Source organism: Ursus arctos, unplaced genomic scaffold (genome assembly GCF_023065955.2).
Source record: "Ursus arctos isolate Adak ecotype North America unplaced genomic scaffold, UrsArc2.0 scaffold_25, whole genome shotgun sequence".
Lineage (NCBI taxonomy): Eukaryota > Metazoa > Chordata > Mammalia > Carnivora > Ursidae > Ursus > Ursus arctos.
In genome coordinates, this window is record NW_026622930.1 from 14,964,409 (window position 1) to 14,991,444 (window position 27,036).

General features: G+C 47.2%; 1 protein-coding gene across 1 annotated transcript in view; it reads left to right on the top strand.

Moving 5' to 3' along the window:
* KCNK10 (potassium two pore domain channel subfamily K member 10) overlaps positions 1-22,368 on the top strand; it is a 121,588-nt gene extending 99,220 nt beyond the window's left edge. The window contains exons 5-7 of the mRNA XM_026515498.3: positions 14,888-15,074; positions 19,523-19,665; positions 21,748-22,368. Coding sequence (XP_026371283.2) covers positions 14,888-15,074; positions 19,523-19,665; positions 21,748-22,368 — 951 coding nt within the window. The remainder of the gene's footprint in view (positions 1-14,887; positions 15,075-19,522; positions 19,666-21,747) is intronic.
* Positions 22,369-27,036: the final 4,668 nt, after the last annotated feature.

Below are 27,036 nucleotides of genomic sequence, written 5' to 3' on the forward strand. Positions count from 1 at the left end.
AGCGAGACAGGGAACATAAGCAGGGGGAGTGGGAGAGGAAGAAGCAGGCTCCCAGCGGAGGAGCCTGATGTGGGGCTCGATCCCAGAATGCCAGAATCACGCTCTGAGCCGAAGGCAGACGCTTAAGGACTGAGCCACCCAAGCGCCCCAGCTCTTCTGTCCATTTTTAAATTAGATTATTTCTTTTTGGGGTGTTGAGTTTTATAAGTTCTTTATATATTTTGGATACTAACTCTTAACAGATATGTCATTTGCAAATATCTTCTCCCATTCGGCAGGTTGCCTTTCAGGTTTCTTTTACCTTTCAGTTTTGTTGATTGTTTATCTTCATTGTGCAGAAGCTTTTTATTTTTATAAAGTGCCAATAGTTTAATTTTGCTTTTATTTCCTGTGCCTCAGGAGACATATCTAGAAAAATATTGCTATGGCTAATGTCAGAGAAATTACTGCTTGTGCTCTCTTCTACGATTTTTATGGTTTCAGGTCTCACGTTTAGGTCTTTAATCCATTTTGAGTTTATTTTTGTGTATGGTGTAAGAAAGTGGTCCAGGGTCATTCTTTTAAAGATAGCTCTCCAGTTTTCTCAACACCATTTGTTGAGTCTGTCTTTTCCCCATTGGATTTTCTTGCCTCCTTTGTTGAAGATTAATTGACCATATAGCTGTGGTCAGTTAATTTCTCAGTCTTTTATTCTGTTCCATTGATCTATGTGTCTGTTTTTGTGTCCATTTCTTTATTTGAAAAATGAGGTAACAATAGTAGCTCCCCCTTTTCGTATTTAGTTGATGCCTGAGAGCCTGCCTGATACGCACACAGTCAGCACTCAGTACATGCTGTTACTGTTAGAATAAGCATGCCGTTTGCGATGGGAGCCCAGAGGCGGGACTTGTGAATTCTAGCTTGCGTATTTGACATCACACACGTGTTCAGTGCTGCACCTGTCTTATGTTGCATAATAATGGGTTGTTCTTTTTAAGTCAAGCATAAGGGCCTTGAATATAGAGCGTGGATGCCTATTCTTTTTCTGTCCCTTTGCCAGACCTGCTCAGTGTTGAGTACTTTGGGGGCATAAATACTTCAGTAAATACTTACTGATTGTGAATTGATTGGAGAGGAAGGGGAGATGACCAGGTTCCTTTTGATGCACCCAGGGTGTGCAGGCCGTGCAGTACCCCCACAAACCCCAAATGAAGAAGAGATGCTTGCTGACGCTGCCCTTAGTCCTACCCTTCTTGGGAATGGGCTGGGAGATGCACGGGCTGGAGGAGTTTAGGGAACGGCAGTAACAGAAGGAAGGGCTTGGGCCTGGGACAAAGCTCATTGTCAGTCATTGTCCTACAAGGAAAAGATGCCTTGGCCATGACTCAAAGAAAGAAGAAAATAGAAGGTCTGAGTGTGCCCCTGCTGTTCTGTCTGGGCGGGGGGGGGGGGGGTGTGTGTGTGTGCTCTGTCTCCCTGGCTGCACTTAATGGGCTGCAAATGTATATGCAGATGTGCCCATGCTGCCCCATCACATACACAGATTCTAGTAAAAGGAAAGTCAAAGAATGAAAAAGGATTTATTTTAGCTACATGCTAATCGCCTCTCAGCTGGTGTGTGCTCTCACTAGATCTTGAAAACAAAGGCCATTTCATATTTTTATAAAGCATCAAAATGTTCCCAGACCTTCCCGAAAGATACCTGGCCCCCAAATATCCAAAAAGACCCTTGAAAGATAGGTTTTGCTGTACAACACCCTGTCTCTCATGTTCGAATCCTATGTACTTGCCCCCGTGGCTCCACTTCGATGGAATGATGTCTCCTCTGTCAGTTGTTTCCATGCCTTGGCAGACGTGAATTATTGTATTTTATTTTATTTTATTTTTATTTTTATTTTTATTTATTTTTTAAGTAGGCTCCAGGCCCAGCAATGGAGCCCAATGTGGGTCTTGAACTCACAACCCTGAGATCAAGACCTGAGCTGAGATCAAGAGTCAGACACTTAATTGACTAAGCCACCCAGGTGTCCCAGCAGAAGTGAATTCAATAGAAACATCAACAGTCTTTCTACAGGAGTTTTTTTATTTGGCTGTCTACCTATCTGCACCCCCACACCCTGGTTACCTCCTCTAGCGGCCTAGGCACAAACAAATGTGTTGGGCATCTCAGCTCAGTCCACAGGACTTTCCCTTCCAATTTAACACCACGTTGCAGTTTAGTTTGAACAATTAGTAACGGGGATATATAGCTCGCAGTTAAAAAAAGGATAGGAATTTATGTATGAGCTTAAGAATAGAGTACAGAGAGCTTCTGTGTGATTTTAAAAATGAATTTTACTGAGCACTGCAACAGAGTTGGCACCAAAGCTAACAAGAAAGCAAATATCAACATTTAAAATAAAATGCAGACATATCAGTGCCATATGGCGTTCTTGCAGTGGTCTTACCACTTTCTTTGGCTTTCATCCTTTTTCTGACATCGCTGTTTGCTTCTTGCCTCTGCTGCTTTTGGTTCTGTATTTCTATGAGGTGTTTTTCTCTTTTACCTTCCTTTGGAGGCTTGTCAACCTTTTCTCCAGGGAAGAGGAGGAAGAGGACCTGTCCAGATGGCCACAGAAACATGTGACACCTGCTTCTGGGAGCCACTATGGGGGAAGTTTGAGGGTTGATGAGATTGCCCCCTGCCTGAAAAATGGGCACGTTGCTTCCTATCCCTTTTCCATTTAAAAAAAAAATGATCACATGCCTTTAGTTTTAATAATATTTCTAGAAATGTCTTGAATTCAAATTCTTCTCTTATTATGAGGGAAGCAACAAAAAGATGAACTCACTAACCATATTTTGTGAAAAGTTCATATAAAAATTAAAAAAAAATTTACAGTTAGCGTTCTGTCTTGGAGTGAGATCCTTGATGGTTGTATATGGGGCGATGTCTCCGCTTCCACGGGGAACCTTCAGGGGGCCTGTGTCCACACTGACTGTGCCATGGTCTCTTCTTCGGATGTTTGCATGGCGTATGGATGGTGCTTCCGAGAGGCCCCATGGTCCTCTGGCTCTGAGGGTAAATGTCAGTTCTTCAGGGAGGTTTTTCTGACTTTATTTTTTTTAAGATTTTATTTACTTAATTGTCAGAGAGAGAGAGCACAAGCAGGGGGAGTGGCAGGCAGAGGGAGAAGCAGGCTCCCAACCGAGCAGGGAGCCCGATGCAAGACTCAGTCCCAGGACCCTGGGATCATAACCTGAGCCAAAGGCAGACGCTTCACCGCCTGAGCCATCCAGGCATCCCTGGTTTTTCTGACTTTTAAATGAGGTCAGCACCCTGTACTCCCAGAGCACCTTGTACACCCCAGAATAACATTCATCTCCTCGAATTGGAGTTACATGTTTAATGCCTGCTGTCCCCATCAACCCGAGAGCTCCGCAAGGCCCCGTCCTGTCTGCATCCTCAGCACAGTTTCTAGCACAGCGCCTGGCGCCTAGAGCACGTAATCCATACCTGATGAGTGAATGCATGGGCATTATCATAGATTTTGATATGGAAGATGGAAACCAAAGTAGCATTGTGTGCAAATGAAAGTCAATGGAAAAAAAAAATGCCCCCGTCTTAACCTTTGAAGTGCAATTATTTTGATGGAAGGGTGGTCCGTAGGGTAGCAGTCCTCTGATAATGCCTCCTGCACACGACACATGGTATTTGTGTACCGGGGACTTTTGTCTCATCAGGCAACACCTGTGAGTATAATTCTACAGACTTTTCAAGTCAACCTCAAGTATGACGTACAGTTTACTTTCATCCAGTGGTTCTCAGCCCTGTAATACCCAACACCCCCTTTTAGAGCAAGTATCCCTTCGTGCCCATTTACCACATTGAAATGAATCTCATAGAGGGTGCAGCTGATCCACACATCTAATTTTGCAAGTTCCAGTGCTACTGTCTAGCTGCGGTATGAAGGAGAGATGAAGGGTTGGTCATTTAGAATAGAACAATATGCTTCTGTCATTGGCGGTTGGTCACGAAACCCCCCAGAGAGCCACCAGAGCAGTGAGCTCCTGGCATCTACGTGTGGAATACAGTTGCTCCAGACGTGGGTCAGTTCAGGCATGTCCTACCAGTGATGAAAGTGCCACCCCCCCCGCGTGATGTCCTTTTCCAAAAGGGAGAACAGTTCTCGGCAGGGTTCCAGTTAGTCAAAATTCAGCCTTCTTGCAATGTACGTTGGAGTCATATTCTTGTAAAATTCAGCTTATATTGAAATTATGCTGAAAAAAATTGTGTGTGTGTGTTTATACGTAAAAGGGAGTTAGTTAAGTTCTCAGGTCACGTAAGTATAAACATGAATTTTTCTCAGTGGGATAGTCAAAACTCACACTACATTTGGGATTATGGTCTGATCCGTGGCACTCGCTCTTGCAGACAGGACATCTGAACATCCTCGCCCCCTCCCGCTGCGTGCCGGGAATGCCCCTCGGATTGGTGCGACAACCACAAACATCTCACAGATTTATCAGTCACCGCCTACGGTGTTATAATCTAAATGGGGTTGTAAGGAAAAAAAACCTTCCAGGGAGCTCTTGTGTAACTTCAGGAATACCCACATACAATTTCTATCCTTGTAAATGGCCATGTTCAGATAGTCAACGCTCTCCCATTGAGGCAGTTCCGTGCTGTTGATATTCAGTTCCATCCCGCAGATGCGTACTGTGTGGTATGTGTGTATGTCCAGCGCCTGTGTCTCTCTGTAACATATGCCCCTTCTAGCATTCAATGTTACAAAATCAGGACAGTTTATCTCTTTCCGGCTGAACAGTTTTATTTTAGGTCCTTCATACATTAGCTTACTTCAAACAATTGCTCCCCTATTTTCCCTCAGTGCTAAAAAAGAGGGAGCGAGTGTAGAAAGACACGCCGCGAATTTGCTGCAAAGACAGGGAGACATGCCTGTAGGTGGACAGCAAATGCAGGACAGGGGAACGCGCCAGGAGCAGAGGCAGCCGGGGAAGGATGGGTCACGCTAGCCAGACGGCAGAGGGCTTTCTGCTGGAGGCAGTAGTGGAACTGTGTTGTGAGGAGCCCACGGGAGTTTGACAAGCATAGAAAGGGGAAGAACATCCCAGCAGACAGAACAGAAGCATGAAACGGAACTGTGGGCACCAGCAAACGATTCACTCTCTTTAGAGAGTAAGCTGCAAAAATAGCTGGAGTCAGAGGCAAGACGGAGAGGGCCAGCGGGTGCTCGCTGGCAGTGGGGCTCCCCGGCACTTTTGCTCAGGAAGGGGGTGGCCACGTTCTGTGGGACGAGGAGGTGGCAGGGCAGCAGGCAGGATGCAATTACCGCCTTGGAACAAGGCCACATTCTCATAGCGGCCACTGCCACTGTTGGCAAATGTCCCTGGGATTCTGGAGGCTTAGACAAGGCCCCTCTCTTTACTTTCCTGTGGGGAGTATTGACTCCTCCTTCTCTCTTCCAGTTTTCTCCCAAGGGCATGGCCATCATCTCATTCCCACAAGGAAGGAAGACAAGCAGTGTTGTCAAAGACGGTGTGATTTCTCAAGGGAGCCACGCAGCGGTCAGGAGCACAGTCCCCATTGCCTCTCTCCCTTTTCTCCTCCTTACCCCTCTCGCTTCCAGCCTGGCCGTCTCCTTTTCCTTCATTGCAAAGATGACAAAGAGCACGGCCATTGTAGAGACTTTGGAAAACAGAGTACAAAGAAGAAAATAAAATCACGTGAAAACCCATCGTCCAAAGAGACGTACCGTTTGCATGTCGATAACTGTGCTTCTGAGTCTTTTCTCTTTGCATCTTTAGTCCAAACGCCGGCCGCTGCCCTGGCACGCAGCAGATCCCGCCACAGCCCCCCTTCCCGGGGTCCTCTGCCCTCTGGTGCCTGCAGGGGCTGTCACTGATGTGTGCCTGTGTCTGTCCTGGCCGCAGCCTGTGTCTTCTCCATTCACTTGTCTGGGTGGCCAATATCCGCTCTGGCCAGCAGCCTCTCTGGGCAGTGCTGCTGGTCCCCTCCTGCAGGCGCCAGACCCTCTACCTCAGCCAGCCCGAGGGAGGAGGCTGATATCGCTCTCTCTCTAACTCCCCATCCCAGGAATGCTTGCAGCCCCTTTCACACCACAGCCGAAACTAGCTGTCATCTCTCACAAGACTTTTCTAAAGACTTAGAAATGCCGGAGAGCTTGCCCAAGCAGTTATATATCATGTCTTGGAGACCAAACTTGGGAGGTACCCAGCCAAGAACAATGACCCAAATCATGCCACAGGACTGGTTCCGGAAGAAGCCACTGCCATTTCTTTTTTTTTTTTTTTTAAGATTTTTATTTATTTATTTGACATAGAGACAGCCAGCGAGAGAGGGAACACAAGCAGAGGGAGTAGGAGAGGAAGAAGCAGGCTCCCAACGGAGGAGCCTAATGTGGGGCTCGAACCCATAACGCCGGGATCACGCCCTGAGCTGAACGCAAACGCTTAACGACTGTGCCACCCAGGCGCCCCGCCACTGCCATTTCTGATGGAGCAGATAGAAGCTGGCCCCGTTGACCATAGGGATGCCAGGCCCTCCCTAGTTGCTGCCGCTAGAAACACCCTTGTGACTGCCCCTGGAAGTGGCTTATGACCCCATCATTGTGGCCAGCAGCCCCGGGACATCCCTACTTCTTTAGGGATGATGTGTCCACTGCTGCCTGCCACCTCACTGCCCCCATGGAAGCTTCCGTTTAGTGCTGACCGGTTCCACCTTGACTGGGGGCAAGTTTTTCTCTCCACACCTCCACCCTGCTTAGTGTCCATGTCTCTCAATCTCTGTTCCGGAGACTTAGGGGGAGCCAGGGCTCCTGCGAGGCAGCCTGGGCACAGGAGCTGAGGGAGGACGCCTCTGCATCTCATCTCTCCCTCTCTGCCCCTGGCCCTCCAGGAAACAGGTTCTGCTAAGGCCACTTGGAAGACCCTAGGAAGAGGAAGTCCCTTCCACTCTTCTTTCCTCTCCAGGCTGAATGGCCATTCTGCCAGCTCTCTGTCCCTGACCCTAGCCCAGGCTTAATGAGTCTGTGGGAGAGAGGAAAGTCGTTCTGCAAGGATGCCTCTGGGAATCTTTGCTCCTCACTTAGGGATAGCCTTTGGGATACCAGAGAGAGAAAAGAGGAAAACACACAGAAAACCATAGAAGGGATACTCCAAGATCAAGTCTGTCACCTGTCTCACTAGTGTCTGAGTCAGAGTCTGACTTATGTCTCTGTGGTTGGGAGAGCCTGGGCTGCGTGCTTGAGTCTTTGCTCTGGGGAGGCTGGGACAGTGAGTCGCTGGCACGCCTCAGCCTCTGTACTGGGAGGAGGGCTGTTCTGTTCTGTTCATCAGTGAATTTAGCTCAGTAGGTGCACAATAAATATTTACTGAATGAAAGAGTAGAAAAGTTCTAGAATTCTACTCCATTCACAGCTTGGAAAATTTTCTGCTAAAGAAATATTGTCCGACCTGGATGTTTCTATCAAGTTGCCTCAATGCCGGGCTTCCTAGTTTAGGATTAATTTCTGAAAGATTTTCTATGAAGCTGTATGCTTTAGTGAAAGCATCCCTGTATGCTTTCACTAAAAATTGTTTGTCTAGAAAGAAGGAAAGGCGTGGTGTGACTCTTGGGGAGGGGATTGCTTACCACATCCCCAGTAAAACCCAGGGATGTGCACAGGTATTGACTCAATGATACCCACGTGCATTTTTAAGGTATCGACCTAGATCTGGCTGATCTTGGGGACTTTCTCCAAATCTTCTAACAGGCAAGATAGGCCACAGACAATGCATGCTTCTTTGCCACTAATCTTGGTTCCTGGGCATGTAGACAGGCATTCTGGGAAGCCCACCAGAAGGTCACAAGGGCCTGCTCTCTGGGCTACTCATAGCTGAGAACGGAGAGATAGGGGCCTATGAAGGCTTTCTTCTCTCCCACGCTTCCTGGGTACCCTCGGACGCTGGTTCCAGTGAACAATGGCCTGGCTCGGAGATGGCCAGGAAGGATGAGAAAGAGTCAAAGCCTCCTTGATAATCCACAGTGCACTGTTTACTTTGCTCAGTGTGGCTGGATTATGACTGTTGGTTCCCCAGCGCCATCCCTCAGCGTGTCTTGTCCCTGTGGAAGGTTCCTGTCCCTTCAGAGAGCCCCAACCAGGGCCTGGCCTTCCTTAATGACTTCCCCCATTCTTCACCTCCTTCTAGGACAGACCCCTCAGTAGGAGGCCTGTTGTAATTTCTTTCCTTTCTGCTTTCATTATATGTGTTCCTCCTTGGTGGGGCGGCTACAGTCTAAAGAAGGGAACTCACCTTCCATTGAGGACAACTTGCCCCACTGGACCCAGTCTGACCTCTCTCTTCCCTTCATTGTGAAGTAACTATTGAGCTGTCACTAACAGAAAAAACCATGGTCCCAGGAGGACCGTGGGGAGGAGAATTGAGATGTTGGGGGTCTTTGAAGGAGACAAATAAATAGCATCTCTTTTTTGCCACCCAAGGTATGAACTGATTGAGAAGTAAGACAAAGGAGATGAGGCACTGAAGCCTAGTGTTACTGTATTTTCTCAACACTGGAGAATATGGTTTATATCTGTGGAAAAATGGGTTTCTTAATAACAGACCCCGAATGAGACAGAAGATCAAGAGGCCACTTCTGGAGGTCAGCTTGTTCCCAAAAGGAGGGGAGGGGAAGAGGCAGAATGCTTTAGTTCCTGGGTCAGAGAAAGGCTGGAGAGAGGCCATGTGTGTTAGAGCAGGGGGAGCCCCTTGCACAAGAAAGAAGCACTGGGGTGGGATCTTGTTTCCCTGGCTATTGTGGATTGCTTGGCCAATGAACTGTGACCCTGACCCTGTTGGCCGGGGGAGGAGAAGAGGGAGGCAGCTTCTGATGTCTGGAGCATTGTTACTGCAGTATTATCATTGTATGCTTGTGTAGATGATGGTGGGAGGGCATTTTGGGGCAGAGACATTGTTTCCTGTGCTGGTCAAATCTGGGTAAAGTAAATTTAGAATTTGGATGGGTGAGCAGCTAGGTGGGACATCTACTGGGGTTGCCGGGAGTTATTCTGTTGAGACGGCTCATCCTGAGGTGTGCCCATCCTCCCCTCCTTTCCATGGACTTGCCTTTTGAACCTCAGCTGAAGAGAAGGACCATTCTTCAGCCAAGATTGCATGTAGGTGTTTCCTACATTGGTGTGATTGCCTCTGAGTTGTTCCAATCCCTGGGACACAGTTTCTGAGGGCTTGACTCACAGAGAACCAAAGATCAGCCATTACAGTTGGCCCGCTTTTGTATTCCACATACCAGAGCTATGCAAATATTTATTTCTTCTCTCTCAGGTGACATTTTTAATCGGTAGGCTGTCATGAGGTACCACACTTTGCCTTCAAGACCTAGAGCAGGGCTGGACACCATGGACAGCGCCATAGACTGTGTCAGCCAAAGACTCCGATGTTCCCACCCCACCTCACCCACTAGACTTCCTGTACACGAGAAAGGGACTTTTCTCTCTTTTTAAACCACTGTGTCCCTTACAACCAGAACAGCCCCAGTATGTAAAGGGTCCTTAAAAATTATGGGCTGAGTGAATTAACGGGTGGTATTTTGAGCACAAACTCTTGTGTTCCGATCCAGTATTACCTCCAAATATTCAAAGCCACTGAATTTTAGAACAGAAAACTTGCAAAGATTTTCATGAAAGTGTTCCTAGGATGGAACAGCTGAGAATTTTTATTATTTATGGATTTTAACTTTCCTCTATCCCAGGTGTACCTACATTGGCATTGCAGTGATAGAAACAATTTAATTGTATCTACAGAAAGCTTTTTCAAAAACTTTGCATGGTGATACAGGCAGAGCCCCGAACTGGCCAGTAATCTGTGAGATGCTGCAGGGTGGCTCAGGTAAAATTTGGTGTGTGTGTGAATTGAGCTATTGAGCTGAAAAGAGACAAGATACATTTGTGTCTTCAGCTTTTGAGGAGGACATTTTCCATAGGCTCCATGGAGATTTTGCTGCATGACTCTCACTAATGTGTGTGTATGGTATGTGTGCTGTGGAGAGTATAGCAAATGGTGTTTACCAGCTCTGCTCATAGTTTATAGAATTGTTGGTGCTACATAGCTATTCACTGTGATGTTGAAACTCTTTGTTGGAACTGGACGTTTTAAAAAGAAATCTTTGTGGCAAACATAATAATATCAGAAAATAAAGTCAGTTCTTCTGTGAGGCAGTTCCTATTATCTTTCCATTTTGAGAAATTATTCTCAGTTCAGTTGTATTACCATGGTGATGTGTTTGCATTTCAACAAAGCCAAACCAAACCAGACCAAAAGGAGAGCTCTGCACGTCTAGCTCCTGTCCTAGGATTTTTATTGCCGTATCCTTATTATTAAATAACATCTGCAAGGCTCTGGCTAAAAATCACAACGAAGTAGCAATTTCCCCAGCCAGACACAACAATCTGGATTGCTAACCTCAGAATTCTAAGAAATCACATTAAAGTGAAAAGGAGAACGACATTAGAGGGGCAAAAATGAAATAAAGAACCAGCCCACAAATGAATAGAAATATACTCGTTCTCTAAAATAAGATTGTGGAAGCAAGCAAACACAGGGAGGGCATTTTGCTTAATGAGAGTTGAACGTGTGGCTTAGTCCTCTGAGGTCTGAAACAAGTAAACACTTCCGAGATTGTCAGCACACACATCCCTCTCTCAAAGGAGAGAGCTCTTAGAGCTGGCTCTCCTGCTCTCTGTTTGTGAAGTTTGTTTTGCTCTTTGGAATAATTTCACATAGAGTCATGACAACAGAATGAACTCTACAGGAGGTGGGTTTCGAGTTCTTCGAACATTCCTGCAGTTAGTGCCAATTGGGCAGCAGGAAATAGTTTTGCATAATGCTATTTGCATAAGAAGGAAATAACACATCGTTTCTTCTAATCAACAAAGTGTGAAAAAAGGTTTGGACAGATGTGCACAGCCATCCTCTCCCTCCTGCCCAAATATTGTTATCGAACCATCTCTTCCCAGATAACAGTTTTGTTAGCCCAGGAACACATGAGCGAAGTCGGATCTGGGCTCTCACAAAGCTTTTTGCTAGCTGCTCTGCTTACCGGTAAATAAGCAGTGTGATTTTGCTTAGCAACGCCTCCATGGAAGGACAGCTCGCTTCTGTAAGTGGCGGGGAGGTGGGGAGGTGGCAGAGGGGGGCAAGGAAAGCTAGGTATGTGCCTCTCTGCGGCTAGTTCCTGACATCGCAAACATTATCTGCGATTCTTGGCGGTCTCAGAAGGATGATAAAGAACTAGGGGGAAATTAATGGAAAGGCAAATAAAAAAGTTTTCAAGATTGTGGGCTGAGACCGTCTGAGAGCTCCACCCAGGCCAACACAGAACCAAGGGAGAATGAGGACCTTTTTCTCATTAACAATGAGGTAATTATATGAGATAACGTATCCAAGAAGGGACAAGCAGCAGTGACTTCCTGAAGCTAAATGAAGATTATCTGAAGCCAGACAGGAGGGAGCATTCCTCAATAGCTAAGCGTGGTATGAAATCTGGGGCTGTCCACAGCTGAGATGAGATTTGAACCTTTACATCAACGATAATCATTAACGATCCCTGAGCACTTAGCAGGCAGTGTGCAAAGCTTTTACACACTTATTTAATCTTCCAAATAATTCTGTGAGGTGGATTCTCCGTGTCCATTTTATAAAGGAAGAAACTGATGCCCAGAGAGGTTGAGAAACTTGCCTGAGGTCACCCAGCCATATAGCAGTGGGGATGGGATGTGTCTTAGGCCGTCTACCCTTAGACTCCAATTTCCCAAACACCCTTTTACAAGTGGTAGTGTGCAGTTGCGGTGCTGACAGGGATAAGAAGCCAAGACCACGGGATGATGTGTAAGACAGTTTGTGCTTCCATCTTGAAAAGTGTTCAGTTAAGGTAACTGTTTTTGTTCTGTTTTAATATCTAGAGGGCAGCAAAAACATGGGTATCCAAAATAATATATATTGCTAAAACCTTACGTTCATGCCTTTTCCTTTTATAGTGAACTATGGGTATACACATTTACACACACACACACACACACACACACACACACGCAAGACACTTGACTTCTTAAGTCCCTAAAATACCCCAATGATTGAATTCTCCAAGCATTTACTGAGCATTACCCTAGGACATCTGGAAGAAGTCCCTTGGGGACTGCCTTGGGAGGTGAGGTGAACGGTGGTGAAATGTTTACCTTGCTGATAAACTCTCCAACAGAGACACCATGATTTCACCTTTGTTACATAGCTCCCTCCCTGCCACCAAACAAATCCTGTCCTGTGCTGTCGTCCCTTCTGCCCACCGCGGGGAGCCCGGGAATGTCTCCAGCATCCTACGTACTTACAAGCCCTCCATTGCCAACCTCAGCCTCATTCGGACTGCAGTTGTGTTCACATCCTAATTTATGACTTAACAAGTGTCTGACGAACATTTAATTTCATTATGTGTTTGAGGAGGACGGGTTATAGAGGAGGGGAGAATGATGTTCCCGTTGCCAGCAATTAGATTCATTTAATGACCTACGGTGAAATCTCCTTTTGGGCTTTGGATTTGTATGCATGCCTATAAACAAACCTAGGCTAGTAATAAATACATTCCTGGATTCTCAGAGGGGCTCAACTGCCCTCACTGAGTCCTGCTAGAATGCCCAGGCTGGAAATTCATGGAATGGGTAAGACATTCCTGTGGTTCTCTTATCTTGTCATGATACTTTCATGAAAAAAATAATTGGAACGTTCATTTTGCAGTTTCAGCAGTATCAGTAAATTACCACTTTTTTTTTTTCAGATGGCTTTTCTGAGGAGATGAGGAGGGGATGGTATAAAAGCATGGATCAAATAATTTTTCCCCGTCCCCATTTTATACACTGAGTGCCCTTTTGGGAGTTAGAGCACAGGACTGCTTTTCAGAAAGAAGGGTTGTATTTCCTTAGGTTTTCCTGTGTATTTTTAGGGAATATATTGATCTCAGAACGGGGGTGTACATCATGCTGATATAGATTTGTGCAAATAAAAGTTCTCCACTCTAACTGTTCTTACTCGTTGAACTGAGTCCTCCGTTTTGCTGTGTTGAACATACCTGGGACCAGGACCCCAGGCAGGTGGGGCTGAATGTTTCTGAGGTGTGAATAGAGTGGACAGTAGAATTTCCCCCTTTTCAACTCTTGCATCCCTGGAACTTTCCAGGGAAGAAGCTGCGCCGACGTTTCTCCCACAGTCAAGGAGGAGGGGATGGAAGGGAGCGAAGCCTAGTCACCTTCTTGACTGGCATTTCCATGGTTGATCCAAGCGGTTGACCTTAGAAGACTCTTGCTTGACCATCTCAGTCCTGGAGAGACCTGGGAGAGGTGTCATTTCTTGTGACCGAAGCTTAGGAATTCCTGGACAGATCGCACAGTAACAATTTTTTATTCTCAGTCTTCCTTTCCAGAAGGGAAGCAGGATGGCCTGTTCTTCATGGGGGTTAGTCTGGTTGGCTTTGTTATTTGGGGGGGGCCAGGACTCTGGCGACTTTGTGTGAGCTGGGAAATTGTTGAGTAACTTGAAGTCTGGTTCCATCAGTAAGCACTGGACTGGGAGTTAATCACATCAGAATTCTAGTCTTGGCTTTGCCTCTAATTAGCAAAATCATTTTATGCTAGTCCCTCAACCCCTCTTGGCTTCTGTTGAAGTGTATGAATGCAAAGGTCTCTCCACGTTCTGAGGTTCTCTGCCTTCTAATTCATCGGAAGGCAATGAATAGAAAACAGAGCACATGGTAAGGATTTCCTCTATCCAATGCCCCACATGTGGTATATATTTGCAGAAAGTCAGTCTAGGCAATGTGGGAAGGCCCGTTCACTCTGATGTTATATGGTTTTGGTTGGGTTATGGTGCTAGGGCCCCCTGATGACAATTTGCATGCCAGTCCGGGGAGCTTTGAGAAGACTCTTAAGGATTATTCAGCTCAGAGGCAATGCCAGTGTTGTCTTTAGTGCATTCTAGGCAAATACCAGTGATGCTCCCGTCCACGTCTGGACTCCATTGGCACCATTCCTTTAGGTGACATCTGTCTAGTTCCCAATCTAAATGCTTTCGCCTCTCGCCTGGCTCCTTCGGAAGCTGGCCTGAAACGAAGCTTTGATCATTTTAGACAGTAACCTGTCGTTCTCACTTGGACTCTTGTCTGTCCCCGGTGGATAACACAGCCCAAACTCACCACTGCACTGGCTCAAAAATGTGTGTTTTAAAAGTATGTTATAAATGTACAAGTTCAGCAGGGAAGGAGGGTGAAGCAGTTAGAGTCTGTCTCAAATACGTGCGGGCGTGGCTCTGTTTTCCTTGTCTTCTGAACATTTTAGTCTGTTTCAGGTCATCTGTTTTTTTTTTTCCCCCACACATTCCCTTTGATATAAAGGAAACTAGGTGCCAAGTCCATGCCAGCCACTGTGCAGAGAGCTCCAAACCTGTGCCCTCCTGGACGAGGGTCAGTCCTACCACGTGAGAATTGGCAGCAAACCCTTCTTGGGGAATAATTGTTTGTAATAGTGAGGAAGTTAGAATCAGCATCTGGGCTGTAGTCATGGACCCACACCAAGGACATTCGAGGCATGACCTAAGCAGGGTTTCCTGACCTGGGGTCCACGAACAGGCTTCACTGGGTCTGAGAACCACCTAGAGCACCTGAAAACTTCTGCGCGTGCGTTTTTCTAGGAGAGGGCCCACAGCCTTCATCAGAGTCTCCCAAAGCTCCCGTGACTGACGAAAGGTGAAAAGCCACTGGCATAATCCGTCCTTCCTGTGCCTCTGTCTTTTGAATCCAGGGTGGTGAAGCTGACTTGCCTCTCTCTTTCTCCTTTGCTGTTCCCAGAAAAAGCAAGTGAGCCAGACCAAGATCCGGGTCATCTCAACCATCCTGTTCATCCTGGCTGGCTGCGTTGTATTTGTGACGATCCCCGCTGTCATTTTCAGATATATCGAGGGCTGGACCGCCCTGGAGTCCATTTACTTTGTGGTGGTTACCCTCACCACGGTGGGCTTCGGCGATTTTGTGGCAGGTAAGCACCCTGGGCATCCCAGTCTCCAGGGCCCCGGCGGGGAAAAGATTCTGTGAATAATGCTTTTAAAATACCATGCGAAAGAAACCATGTTGCGGGAGAAACAAATGAAAACAGCTCAGTGTCCCTGCTGCTGTGCATGGACCCATTTCAAGGCCATGGTCCCATGTAATGTAAAAAGCAGCAGACTGCGCCGTGACATGAAAGCCAGCCTCTTCCTCCCCAGGATGCTCCTTGCCCGTATCGCTCTATGATTTATGCATGAGTGAAATGAATTTCTCACTGCATGCTGGATTTCTGATTTGCATTAAGTCTCTTCGAATCAATTGATAAAGGCTGTATTAGCAACTGGAAAATATGAAACTCTGGAGCGATTACCCTAGAGCTTGGCCTACAGCGACCTGTGGGTTAGGGTTCCTGAGGCTTCCCCGGGGGAGGGCTGTATTCCCTGCAGAAGTTATCCCGGGCGTGCCCTGACACAAGACTTAGGACTCAGTTGACTACCAGGAGCTGAGAACCGTCCCAAGGGAGTGCAGTATTATAATGGATTCTGCATGAATGTATATAGAAACAATAGTCTTCGTTGTGAACATAGATGCCAATGAATTATGTTTATAGGAGCAAAAGAAAACCATCAGTTTCAGCTAGGGACAGGGAGCTTCAAAAGGAAAGGAGATCTGGCTTCTCACAGGTATGGCTTTCCCATAGTGTGGTAGGAAGGCAGGAGGCGGAGGAGGCCAGCCTTCTCTTTCCTAAGGGATAGTTCTAGGGGGTCAGAAATGGATCGTTTTCTACTCTGAGAAAGCTTTGATTAAACAACTGTCCTAAGCTCAAAACGTGTGGGTGATGCACGTGCAGTGTGTGTGTGTGTGTGTGTGTGCCCATGTGTGTGCACGTGTGCACGTGTGCATGTGCGTGTGCCTGTTCATGTTCTTGACCAGCTCCTGGTTAAGCAGCAGCCTAGACATTTGCAGGCTGAGCTCGCAGACGGACTGTCCTTTATCTGGCACATGATCCTGGCCAGTGCCTTGGTTTCTTCATGGAGTATGGTGCTCACCAGGAGGACAGGGATCTGGAAATCCGGAAAACAGGAAATTCTGGAGGGGATATTGAGGGCTCTTCAAAAGGAGCCTGGGTGCCTCCACAGTCATTCTGATAGTGATAAGCAGCAGGGTGGTCTCCTAGCTCTTCCAACCGGGCAGATGAAGACTGAAGTCCAGTTTGTAAAAATAGCAGTTTTTATTTTTTTCCTTCCTTTTTCTTGCCTAAGGACGAAGCGCTGCAAAGTCAAAGCGATTAGAACCCCACCCCAGTGCTCAGCCACTGTGCTGCCCTCACCTGGGGTGAGGGGCCACCTCGTGCCATCTGAGCGGAGGCCTGCAGCTCTGGAGGGAAACCGCAGAGAACTATCGGGACTATTTCACAAACGTCTTCAAGTTCCCCCAGAGCCTAGTTTGCCCTGGGTTGTGCTTCAAAGTGCCCTGTGCCAGCCCTGGGCCGTCTGCTGCACTGTCTGTTAGAGGACACTTGCGACCGGCCCTTCTCTCTAAACACCTGCTTGACTCATCCTGTTAGTCTGTTAATCTGGGGTGCAAATAGCAGAGCCTTGGGATATAAAATTTTAAAATTTATTTATTTGGTGATCAGCAAAGAGTTGAAATTTCTAATTGGAATTCAGGTTATTGGTTTACATCTAATTATACAATGTAAGAAAGTGCAGGGAAGCTTGTCACTAAAAAAATGCCATTTGACAATAACATAATTGAATATTTTAAATTTTAATGTTCGACATTGTGATATTATAAAACAAAAACTGTAATAGTTGACTCAAATTAGAGTCAATGTGTAAATATCTACTATGTGCTTTGGTTCACATTATTGAATCCAGGCCTTCATATTAATTGAAAAGTGATGATGAATCTAAAATAATAATATGAATTGCATTTTATAAAACAGCATCGATTGAAGGACCAAAAACTAAAAAGTAAAATGAGCCCCAGATTTAATGCACATGGATGTTCTTGGTTGGCCTAGGTGATGGGACTTGATTTACAGCTTTATTAAAAATGTCAGAAAAAGTAGCGTTGACTTATTTAGATATTAGATGAATACAGTTGGCCAACCTAAATGATTTTGCATATGTTGGTTCTAAGTGAAAAAGTTAAAGATAACCCAGGAAAGAACGTGTGATTTATTTAACATTGTGACGCATTAATGCACGGGAGGTGCTCTTCACCACGGATGGGAGAGAAGAAAGGACGTCCGTGTTCTTTATCTTTTCACCCACGGGGACCTCACTCGTTAGGGCGCACGGCTCAGCTGGCATGCTGCTCCTCCCTGGGAGGAGGGGGGGACCTAGGACAAAATGAGAGGGGATTCTGGTGCTTCAAGGGATACTGCCAATGATTTTACCTGATTATTTCTCCTTATTACACACCATGGATTGAGAGCACTCAGTACATACTGGCACTTGACCTTATCTTTACTTACCTAGCAAGGGCGTGACCTCCACAGTCACAGGCCTGGCGCTGTTTTAATTCCTCATTTACTGTTGATTACAAAGCCTGATTTCTTTTGTCCTGAGGTCTCCATGGACAGGTGTCTCTTACAACTCACGCTGCTGACTGCAATTAGACCAGGCCCTTCGAAGCTTAGGTTTCCAGAGCTTACATAGATTGGTCTGAAGAATGCATGCCTTAAAAGGCTGGAAGTTTGTCACAACCTTTTGGGCAACACTCTAAGAGCGATAGGGAAGGATACCTGATCCTTTAAAAAAGGCACATTAACGAGAGTCGATGATTGCTGCCATTGAACCTGGCATCAACCCTTCTAGAAATACAATTGGAACATTGATCGCCATGCAGGATTAAGTACCGGTTTATTTTGTAGCTGATTAACGTCAGGACAGCCTAACAACATCACAGCATTTTGAAACTCTGACTGAGAGCGGACACAGAGCTCTGAATTCCAGACAAGCAGTCGGTGAAGACGCGGAAGGGTGTTTATTGCATTGTTCGCTAGCGCCCCCTAGTGACAAGCTTTGTTGGGTGGTAGTGACTTGCTAAGGTAAATCTCTTAGCCCCAAGGAGAAAGCTGCCCTATTTTCTGGCTTAGCGCAGAGCCGGAATGAACCCCGAAAACCACTTACTGTGGCAGGAACTCCAATGGTATCCTAGAGGAAGCTGCCGGGGAGAGTTGCCTAAAAGGAAAAAAAAAAAAAAAGGGCAGCTAAACCAGACTGAAGGGGCCACACAGACGGTTAGTAATGTTTGGAATTCTAATTTTAAGAAATGGCAGTGGCCTCGAGACCTTGTGGGCCGCACTGGTCCACTGAGAGGAGCCACAGGCCACAGTGCCTGCCCAGCTGCCCTTGGGAGGGTATTACTCTTACCGTCAGAGCTCAGTGTGGATTCAGTGCTGCTAGAGGAGGTCACAACCATGGCCCAGTGGGAAAGACTAGCAATCACTCATCACGTAACCCCATAATTACCCATACACTGCTAATGTCGGTGGTCTTAGAAATGACCGCGGGCCTGCCTCCCTGGGCAGCAGTGACTCACAGAGTGAGAACCAGGCTGACATCAGTTACTTCCTCGCTTCCTTAGGAGAGGGGGCTGGGCTTGGAGACTGTTTTGCATGGCTACCTTCAGCAGCGCCCGTAGGAGGACGAGAATAAATAGGGTAATTATTTGCAATGAATGACTGGTCCTTTCAGCGGAACAGCTGGTCAATGCAATCGGGCAGCTGGCCATTTGATTTGATGGATTTCTACTGTAATCCCTACATATAAAATAAAGGATCGGACTCGCCGGCCTTTTAGTTCTAGCACGGTGATTCTAATTACTCAGTCTAATTGACCTTTTCGATTAGCATCATGTAAACACCATCCCTCAGTTAGTGTTAAGTCACTACTGCTAGGATCAAAGTCTCAAGAACGCCATTAAGTCTAATTTTACTACCACACAGCCACTCCGCTCTTAGTAAATGCAGGTATCAAAGAGGAAACGGTGCCAAGAGTTCCAAGCCCTTGGGGATTATTGATCTTTCATTTTTATTACATTTGAAGAAGTTTAAGAAGACAGTTGACAGCTGGGCCTCATCTGTTGTCCTCTAGCTCACGTCATTCATTGTCAAGCCCGGGTTGAGAAAAGGTGGACCAAACTGGCCACGGACACTATTTTTGTTACGGGTATTCGGTTAGCGGTCATTGTTATGGGTATTACGGTTAGTGGTCAAGAATCAAAGCAGTTAAGCCACAAGTCAGGCTCCTTTTGGGAAGGGACCCATCTTTTCCTTGCCCTCCCTTCCCTGTCACCTCTTGTATACAGCAGGCCTAACAATTGTCAGATGGTGATGGGATGACATCTCTGCTCCTTGGACCGGAATATGCTTGTTCTGCAAAGACCGAATGCTAGACCCTGGTTAAAGTAATGTTTGGTTGTTTTCAGGGGGAAACGCTGGCATCAATTACCGGGAGTGGTATAAGCCCCTAGTGTGGTTTTGGATCCTTGTTGGCCTTGCCTACTTTGCAGCTGTCCTCAGTATGATCGGAGATTGGCTACGGGTTCTATCCAAAAAGACAAAAGAAGAGGTAGGACCCCTTCCAAATTCTATAAATGTTTCTGAGATCAGATTAGCTCATGTCAAGAATTACCTATCTCTATTTTATGGGCTGGAGGGTTTCTTAATACATGGAGAGCCCCTACGGCTTCCTCGTTTTGAATCATTACCTAAAAGCCAAGTTCAGTGGAATAGCAGTTATTTCTGGATCCTTTTTTGGCAGGTGAGAACATCTGATGACTCACCAGGCCACAGATCCTGGAAGGACTAGTAAACAACGACTTTTTATTTTATTTTTTGTTATTTTAAAAATTTTTTTAGTTTTAGAGAGAGAGTGAGAGCAAGCATGAGTGGGGGGAGGGGCAGAGAGAGAATCTCAAGCAGACTCCCCACTGAGCACGGAGCCCAATGCAGGGCTGGATCCCAGGACCCTGAGATTGTGACCTGGGCCAAAACCAAGAGTCAGATGCTTAACCAACTGAGCCCCCCCCGAGGCGCCCCAGAATGCTTATTTTTAAAAAATGAAAAGGGAAAAAGAAAAAAATAACGATGGTCAGCAGGGGTAGACTCTAGTTGAGGGAGGTGTGCAGACATGTGGGAGCAGCCTAGAAAGTTTATAAAAAGCTTGAGAAGGATGGGCCTGGTCTGTATGGAAATGCAGTAGACTACTAGGACTCTGAGACTGAAGTCCTCCAACAGTGACCAGCTGTGGGGAAGCAAACACAAGGGGTTCCTTTTCACCTTTATCCCCTCCGGGTTGTCAGATCTGTAGAAATAAATCTACCCCTGTGTCCAGGGACATGCAGGCTTTACTCCCCTGGGTAAATATTCGTGAGAACCTACACAAAGGCAAGAAAAGGAAGATAAAAGAGGGGAAGATAGATTTTGTGATTAAAAAAAAAAAAAGTCCATGTAGTTCTTCTAGGAAGAGAGGAAAAGAACTGAAAAGGAGGGCAAGAGAAGAAGAAAAGAGTTAACAAGTGGAAGGGAGATTGAAAAAACAAAGAAATAAAAAGAGGGACAGCCTCCCGAAAGGTGACTGCTCGCTTCCCGGCAGACAGACATTCTGCATAGAAGGCCCCAGGACAAAGTTGCTGAATGGGAAAATTTCCCATATCATTCCCGGGCCCAACTGTTAATTTTCCTGGCTTAGAGAAACACTGGCGATGCAATCCTGTCAATGCAGTCTCCGGTCTGATTCCCCAGATGGCTAACTGACCTGCAGAAAATCAGCTGTAGTGAAAGAGAAAGTTACCACATAAATATCGACTTTCCTAAATGCAAAAATGCAGGCTTCTGAGTTGCTCGTCTGTGTAGAAAAGCATGGACTAGTGCTGTTGGCAGTGCTGAATGAGAGCCAAGAAATCTGCGATCGATCCTCATGCATTCTGAGAATGTTCTGTGGGCTTTCGCAGAGCAAGACTAGGGAAGTTTGGTTCCCAGGGGCCCTGGAGGGTCTTTTCAAAGCAGGGTAAGCCAGACAGCCCTCCACCCCAGTGTGGCCCACATTCAGGGTAAGCAGCGCTCCCAGTTTGCCCAGGACTGCAGGGGTACCTAGGACACGGGACGTTCTGTTCCACAACCGGGACAGTCCCAGTCTAATTGGGACGGGTTGGTCACCCCACCCAGACAGAAGCATCGGAGGAACAGAGAAGGGCCAAGGACCGGCTGCACCTCTGCTTTGTGCCCGGGTGCCTGTCTCTGTCTCACGTAACCCTGAGAACTTTGGGAGCTAGACAGGATTACCCCAGTCACGTGGGAGGAATGAGGCCATACAACTAAACAAGGGGTGGACGCATCATGGGAACCCAACACGGGCCAACTCCAGATAGTGATCGCTCCCGCAGACTGCTGTCCTCCTCCCGTTCGGTCACCACCTCCACATCTCAGGCTTCTGCTGGGTTCTCTAGCAGGTGTGCCCCCCGAGCCACAAAAGCCAGGTCTTTAGGGCAGAGCTACCACCCCCCTCCCCCGGCATGTGCCCCCCTCACCCCCTGGCCTCCCCGGAGCCAGCCTTCCCATCGGGACACCCAAGGGCTGTGGGGGGTGGTGGTGGGGTCCCGAGGTGGGGACGACTTCTCAGCGTGTCCTCGCTCTTCTGTCTCCCGGCCAGGTGGGTGAGATCAAGGCGCACGCGGCCGAGTGGAAGGCCAACGTGACGGCCGAGTTCCGGGAGACGCGGCGGCGGCTGAGCGTGGAGATCCACGACAAGCTGCAGCGGGCGGCCACCATCCGCAGCATGGAGCGCCGGCGCCTGGGCCTGGACCAGAGGGCCCACTCGCTGGACATGCTGTCCCCGGAGAAGCGCTCCGTCTTTGCCGCTCTGGACACGGGCCGCTTCAAGGCCTCGTCCCAGGAGAGCATCAACAACCGGCCCAACAACCTGCGGCTCAAGGGCTCCGAGCAGCTGAACAAACACGGGCAGGGGGCCTCCGAGGACAACATCATCAACAAGTTCGGGTCCACCTCCAGACTCACCAAGAGGAAAAACAAGGACCTCAAAAAGACCTTGCCCGAGGACGTTCACAAAATCTACAAGACCTTCCGGAATTACTCCCTGGACGAAGAGAAGAAGGAGGAGGAGACGGAGAAGATGTGTAACTCGGACCACTCCAGCACCGCCGCGCTCACCGAGTGCATCCAGCAGCCGGCCGGGGCGGAGAACGGGCTGGTGCCCGCGGACACCAAAGACAGGGACCTCGAGAACAACGCGTTACTTGAAGACAGAAACTAAATGCTGAGGACCTTGGACTTGACCAAGCGTTGTGGTTTTGTTTTTTTTTTTTTATATTCACCCTGAGACACGTGCCTTAAACAGACTTTCTCGTTAGTCCGAAATTACATAGCATTGAAGAATATATTTCACTGTGCCATAAACGACGGAGAAAGATTGCTCTGCCAAAAGGAATCAAAGAACAAGGACCGCACTTCCGACAGTGACCACAGGACATGCCGGGAGTGTTCGCACACGCAGGAGGTCGTGGCCACGAAAGCTAAGGGCAGGTGTGGGCCGGTGCTGCGCCCCTGGGGGCCGTGCCGCCCGGGCCTGGTGTGGAGAAAGGGCAGCTATTCCTTAGACCAGCCTTCTGAAAGGAACAGGTGTGTCTTTTACATGGAGCCTCGTTTCCTGAACCTACCGTTAGAGATATGCACACACACAGAAGGGGACCGGATGGGGGCTGAACTAGTACCTGTAATGAGGGTTCGAGTTGACATTGTGGCATGTTGCTCTGAGCTTGAATTTTGATACACATCATTCAGTGCACACTTAGTCTTTCTAAGCTCCAAGTGAAGGTCCCTGGGACCCGGGAGCACGTGGAATTTGCGGGAAACAGATCAGAGCACACATATTAAAAGGTGCAATTGCTTTCCTCATTACACAAGAAAAAAAAATCACAAATGCATCACACTGTGGATATCACCTTAACCAATGACAGAAGCCTATTGAATTTTGTCTATCGACGAATGACAAATGAACTTGCAAGCATTGGCGAAAACTCAACCTCATTCGCTGCATGGTTACGGGCAAAAATCATGCATTTTCCTCAGTGGGTGCAGTGGTGAAAATAAACTGGTTTTGAAATGCCCATATTCACTTTTCTAGTGGAACTTCGGTTATAACTTGTTTTGATAAGAGGGGGAAAAAATACCAAAACGATTGCCTTGCATGATGCCAGTGGCTTGCTGTTCTGTCTAGCTGATCCTAAATTTTTATAAAAATAGACATCCTGCATGTCTGAGACATACCAAGGAGGACCATGGCATCATTCCATCTCAGGGCTTTTTGTCCCTTTGGGTGTCTTAAGGTAGACATAGTGACGAGGTCCAATCTTGCTATCTCCAAACAAAAGAAAGAATCCCCAACCAACTCTTGTACAAGAAAATTGAATTGTTTTAATTGCTTGCAGCTTAAGTGCCATTAATGCCATTTAAAAACTAATGCTTAAAAGAAGTATTTACAACATTCCACTTTTATGTTTGGGTGTTTCTTATTTTGAAAGCATCACTTCTTTTCCTTGCTTCTTTCTTTGTCTCGCACCTGCTAGTCACTAAAGTTGAAACACCAGTGTGATCGATCGTTTCGAGGCAAACAATAGCCACAGGGTCATTCCGTGAGGTTAGAATGGTCAGTGAAGGAAAGTGGGGGAGGGGCTGGTCATAGGTTTCGAGAAGAAGATTTTAAATGGATTTTTTAATCAGAAAGGACAAAATATGTGCTAGGCTCCCGTCCTGTGTGTGCCTCAGCCCCTTGCATAATTGGCTGGTCATTGATGGTTCAGCCGTAGCTGTTTGGACCACGCTCTTAAGCATTTGGACCTGGCAGCCCCAGGAAGTTGCTGGTGATGGGCGCCACCTTTTGGGGATTTCACACGACCAACACAAAGCGTGGATTTATCAAAAGATCACAGGACTAGTGGAGGCTTCCTGAAATCATCTAATGCTTTCTGACTTCTGGGGAAAATTATACCCACCACGTCCTTGGCCACTGCTACCACGGAAGACCTCTTCCTGCCCATTTCCCCAAAACGCCCAGCTCTCCCTCGCCTGGAGCACTTGTAGCTCTGCCTTCCCCTCCCCCAAACGTTCAGTTAAAAGTTCTGGCATTGCTTTTGGGAAGGAGCCAAATTAGAATCAGCTTTCACGAGGCTCTTCCTGTCCACGGTAGATTTGGGCTAATGCCTCCACTGGGCTGGAGCTGTGGCTCACTGGTGACATCCTGTGTCCACATATTAACAGACACGGAAAGGACGTTTATGCAGGTGTGGGCGCTGGCTCTTACTGTGAGAGTCCTTCCAGCCTGACAAAATGTGTTTTGATTAGTAGATTTCTGGGACTTTCTCTATTCTTCTGACAAGTTAAAAGCTTCCTGATTAAACTACCCATTGATTTCATTCATGTGCGTTTCTGCCCTGTATTACTCTTACCTTCTTTAGAGTAGTGTGTTCACAATTCTAGACGCTACAGACAAATCTGGCCAAGAGGCTTCCTTGTCATTTATCCAGTGGTTTCCGTGGGCCAGGCACGAGATTCGGCACTTTATGGGCATTAGCTCAGTGAAACCTCTTAGCAACACTCCACGGGAAGTGTTTGCAAACCCATTATACAGATGAGGACACGGAGGCTCAGGGAAGCTGAGTAACTTACCCAATGGCACACGGCAAGAAGGTGGTAGAGCTGGTATTCAAAGGCTGTCTGACCAAAGTCTGCTTTTGACTTTGCTACAATGTCCATGTCGTGCACTCTTGTGCTTGTGTGTGTGTGTGTGTGTGTGTGTATCTGTTTGTGTGCATGTATGTCTTTCTAGTTTCACGGTCATGGCGTACAGAGGTGGGGAGAAGATCTCTGTGACCAAGAGGGTACGAGGTCTTTGTGTAAACATGACCTAAAGTGTCACCCTTACAGATGCTTATGCATTATTTTGGCTTGGGTTGTGGGAATGCTGTATGTGGCGCCCTTTCTGTATCGTTAAAAATGCCCTTTGAAAGCACTCTTTTGCACTTTACTTGCTTACCTTGCGGGAACTCCGTATACAGCAGGAATAAAACAATTCAAAGCACTAAGCTGCACATTCTACCAAATGGAACAGGTGTTGGCGCGTGCGTAGACGCTTCCCCAAAGGAGTCAAATCACAGGAATACGGAGGGATCAAAAAAAGCCTTTGGCTGAGAGTGGGGAAAATATCCAATATAACCTGTTCTCTGAGTACAGAGGGGGCCAAAGCCCTGAGGAACGAAAGAGCCCTCCCTCTACGGAGATTGATCTATTAAATACATGGGCAGTATTGGACAAACTATCGCATGCTCTCCAACGGAGAAGCTGAGAGGGAATAAGAGCTTGGCCTCCCCTTCGTGTGTAAAGCTCAGATTTGGGGGGAGGCCAGTTGTTAGGAAGTTGTGTGAATGGTACCCTTTTAAGATGGGGCCAAATAGCACGTAGCAAACAGTACGCAGCGAAGCTGCTGCAAATTCTAAACACACATCAGCACAGCCCTGCCCTTCCAGCCTGTGCTCCCCACCCCGCCACACACCTGGAATCCGTGCTCGATTTTGCACACGGCAAGAGCACGTCTTCCGTGTCATCAGTGGGTGGTGTCTTCTGCTTCACCTGGTAATTGGGTACTGATTATTTCTTCCCTAATAGATCTGGAGGTTTACTGGGGACAGCCAGGGGACCATTTGGAGACTGTAGTTCCCTACCCAGCCCCAACCCAACCCAACTCTAGGAGCTTACCACCTTTGGGGTAGGGCCCTAATGTGTGTGCGGGAAGGGGTGTCCCTGGCCTACAGGTGAGGCGACTGGGACTATTTGTCTGTGCTCCCCTGTTCCAGCCTGTGAGCGTGGGCACCTCCGTCCCCGTGCTTCTCTGTTACCTCATCAGCACATCAAGGGACTTGAACATAGGTAATCATCAAGGCCCCTTTGAGTTCTGCAATTCTCTGACCAAACCTCCCCTGGTCTATGAGTTGCTAAATTCACTAAGAGCGGTATTGGCTGGGTTTGTGAATACCGACTGATGGCTCCCTCATTTTAGGCTAAGAGGAGAGCTTAGTCTCCTGCCCTTTGGTATTTCTTTTCTGGGTAATCGATGGAGACCAGATGTATTTGGGAGCCTGGTGTCCAAATTAGAATCGTGCCCTGTGTAGGCTCACGCCTTCCTTCCTTACAGCACACTGGCACCCGGAGGGCTCAGGCTACACGGGCATATTTTGCATGGTGTTAAGACTATTTAAAGAATTGTAAGCTGTTGCTATTTGCAGTCAATTGTGGTAAAGGTTCCCTTTGATTACTTCATGAATTCATATATTATAGACAGATATCTGTCACACACACACACACACACACACACACACACGTGCACATGCTGGAAATGGCTGCTTTGGGTTCTATGGGGACCATTCGATGTTGAAAAGTCCTAGTTGTGCTACACATTAGCAAACCACCCCCTTACCTCCCTCCGAGAGGATATCATTTTCTGGCTGAGTCAATGCTGCTCCTCTATTTGTGTGCTTGGTTTTGGGGATTAGTGAGAATGTGGCCAGAATTTGGCGGGGGGCAGATTACGCTCATTGGATGGGATAAGCATGTGGACCATCCGATGTATACCCTGGTTGCCGAGCCATAGGAAAGGCACAGGAAAACGAATGTGCAGAGACTCTCTAAAAAAGTGAGGAAAAAACCAGTATTGCATTTCCTGTCTCTGCTTTCTCCATCCCGCTAAGGTTTCAAGCGGAGATCTATTATTTCTGCTGCAACTGTGGGTAAAAACAGTGGCTGTGTCAGCAGAGGGAGCTTTCATTGGTATAGTATGTAAGAGCTAGTTAGCAGTGGCCTTAAAAAATAAAAGTGGGAACTCTCTGAAACAAAGGTGACTTTAGTTCGGCATTGTAGATGCTGTTAATTC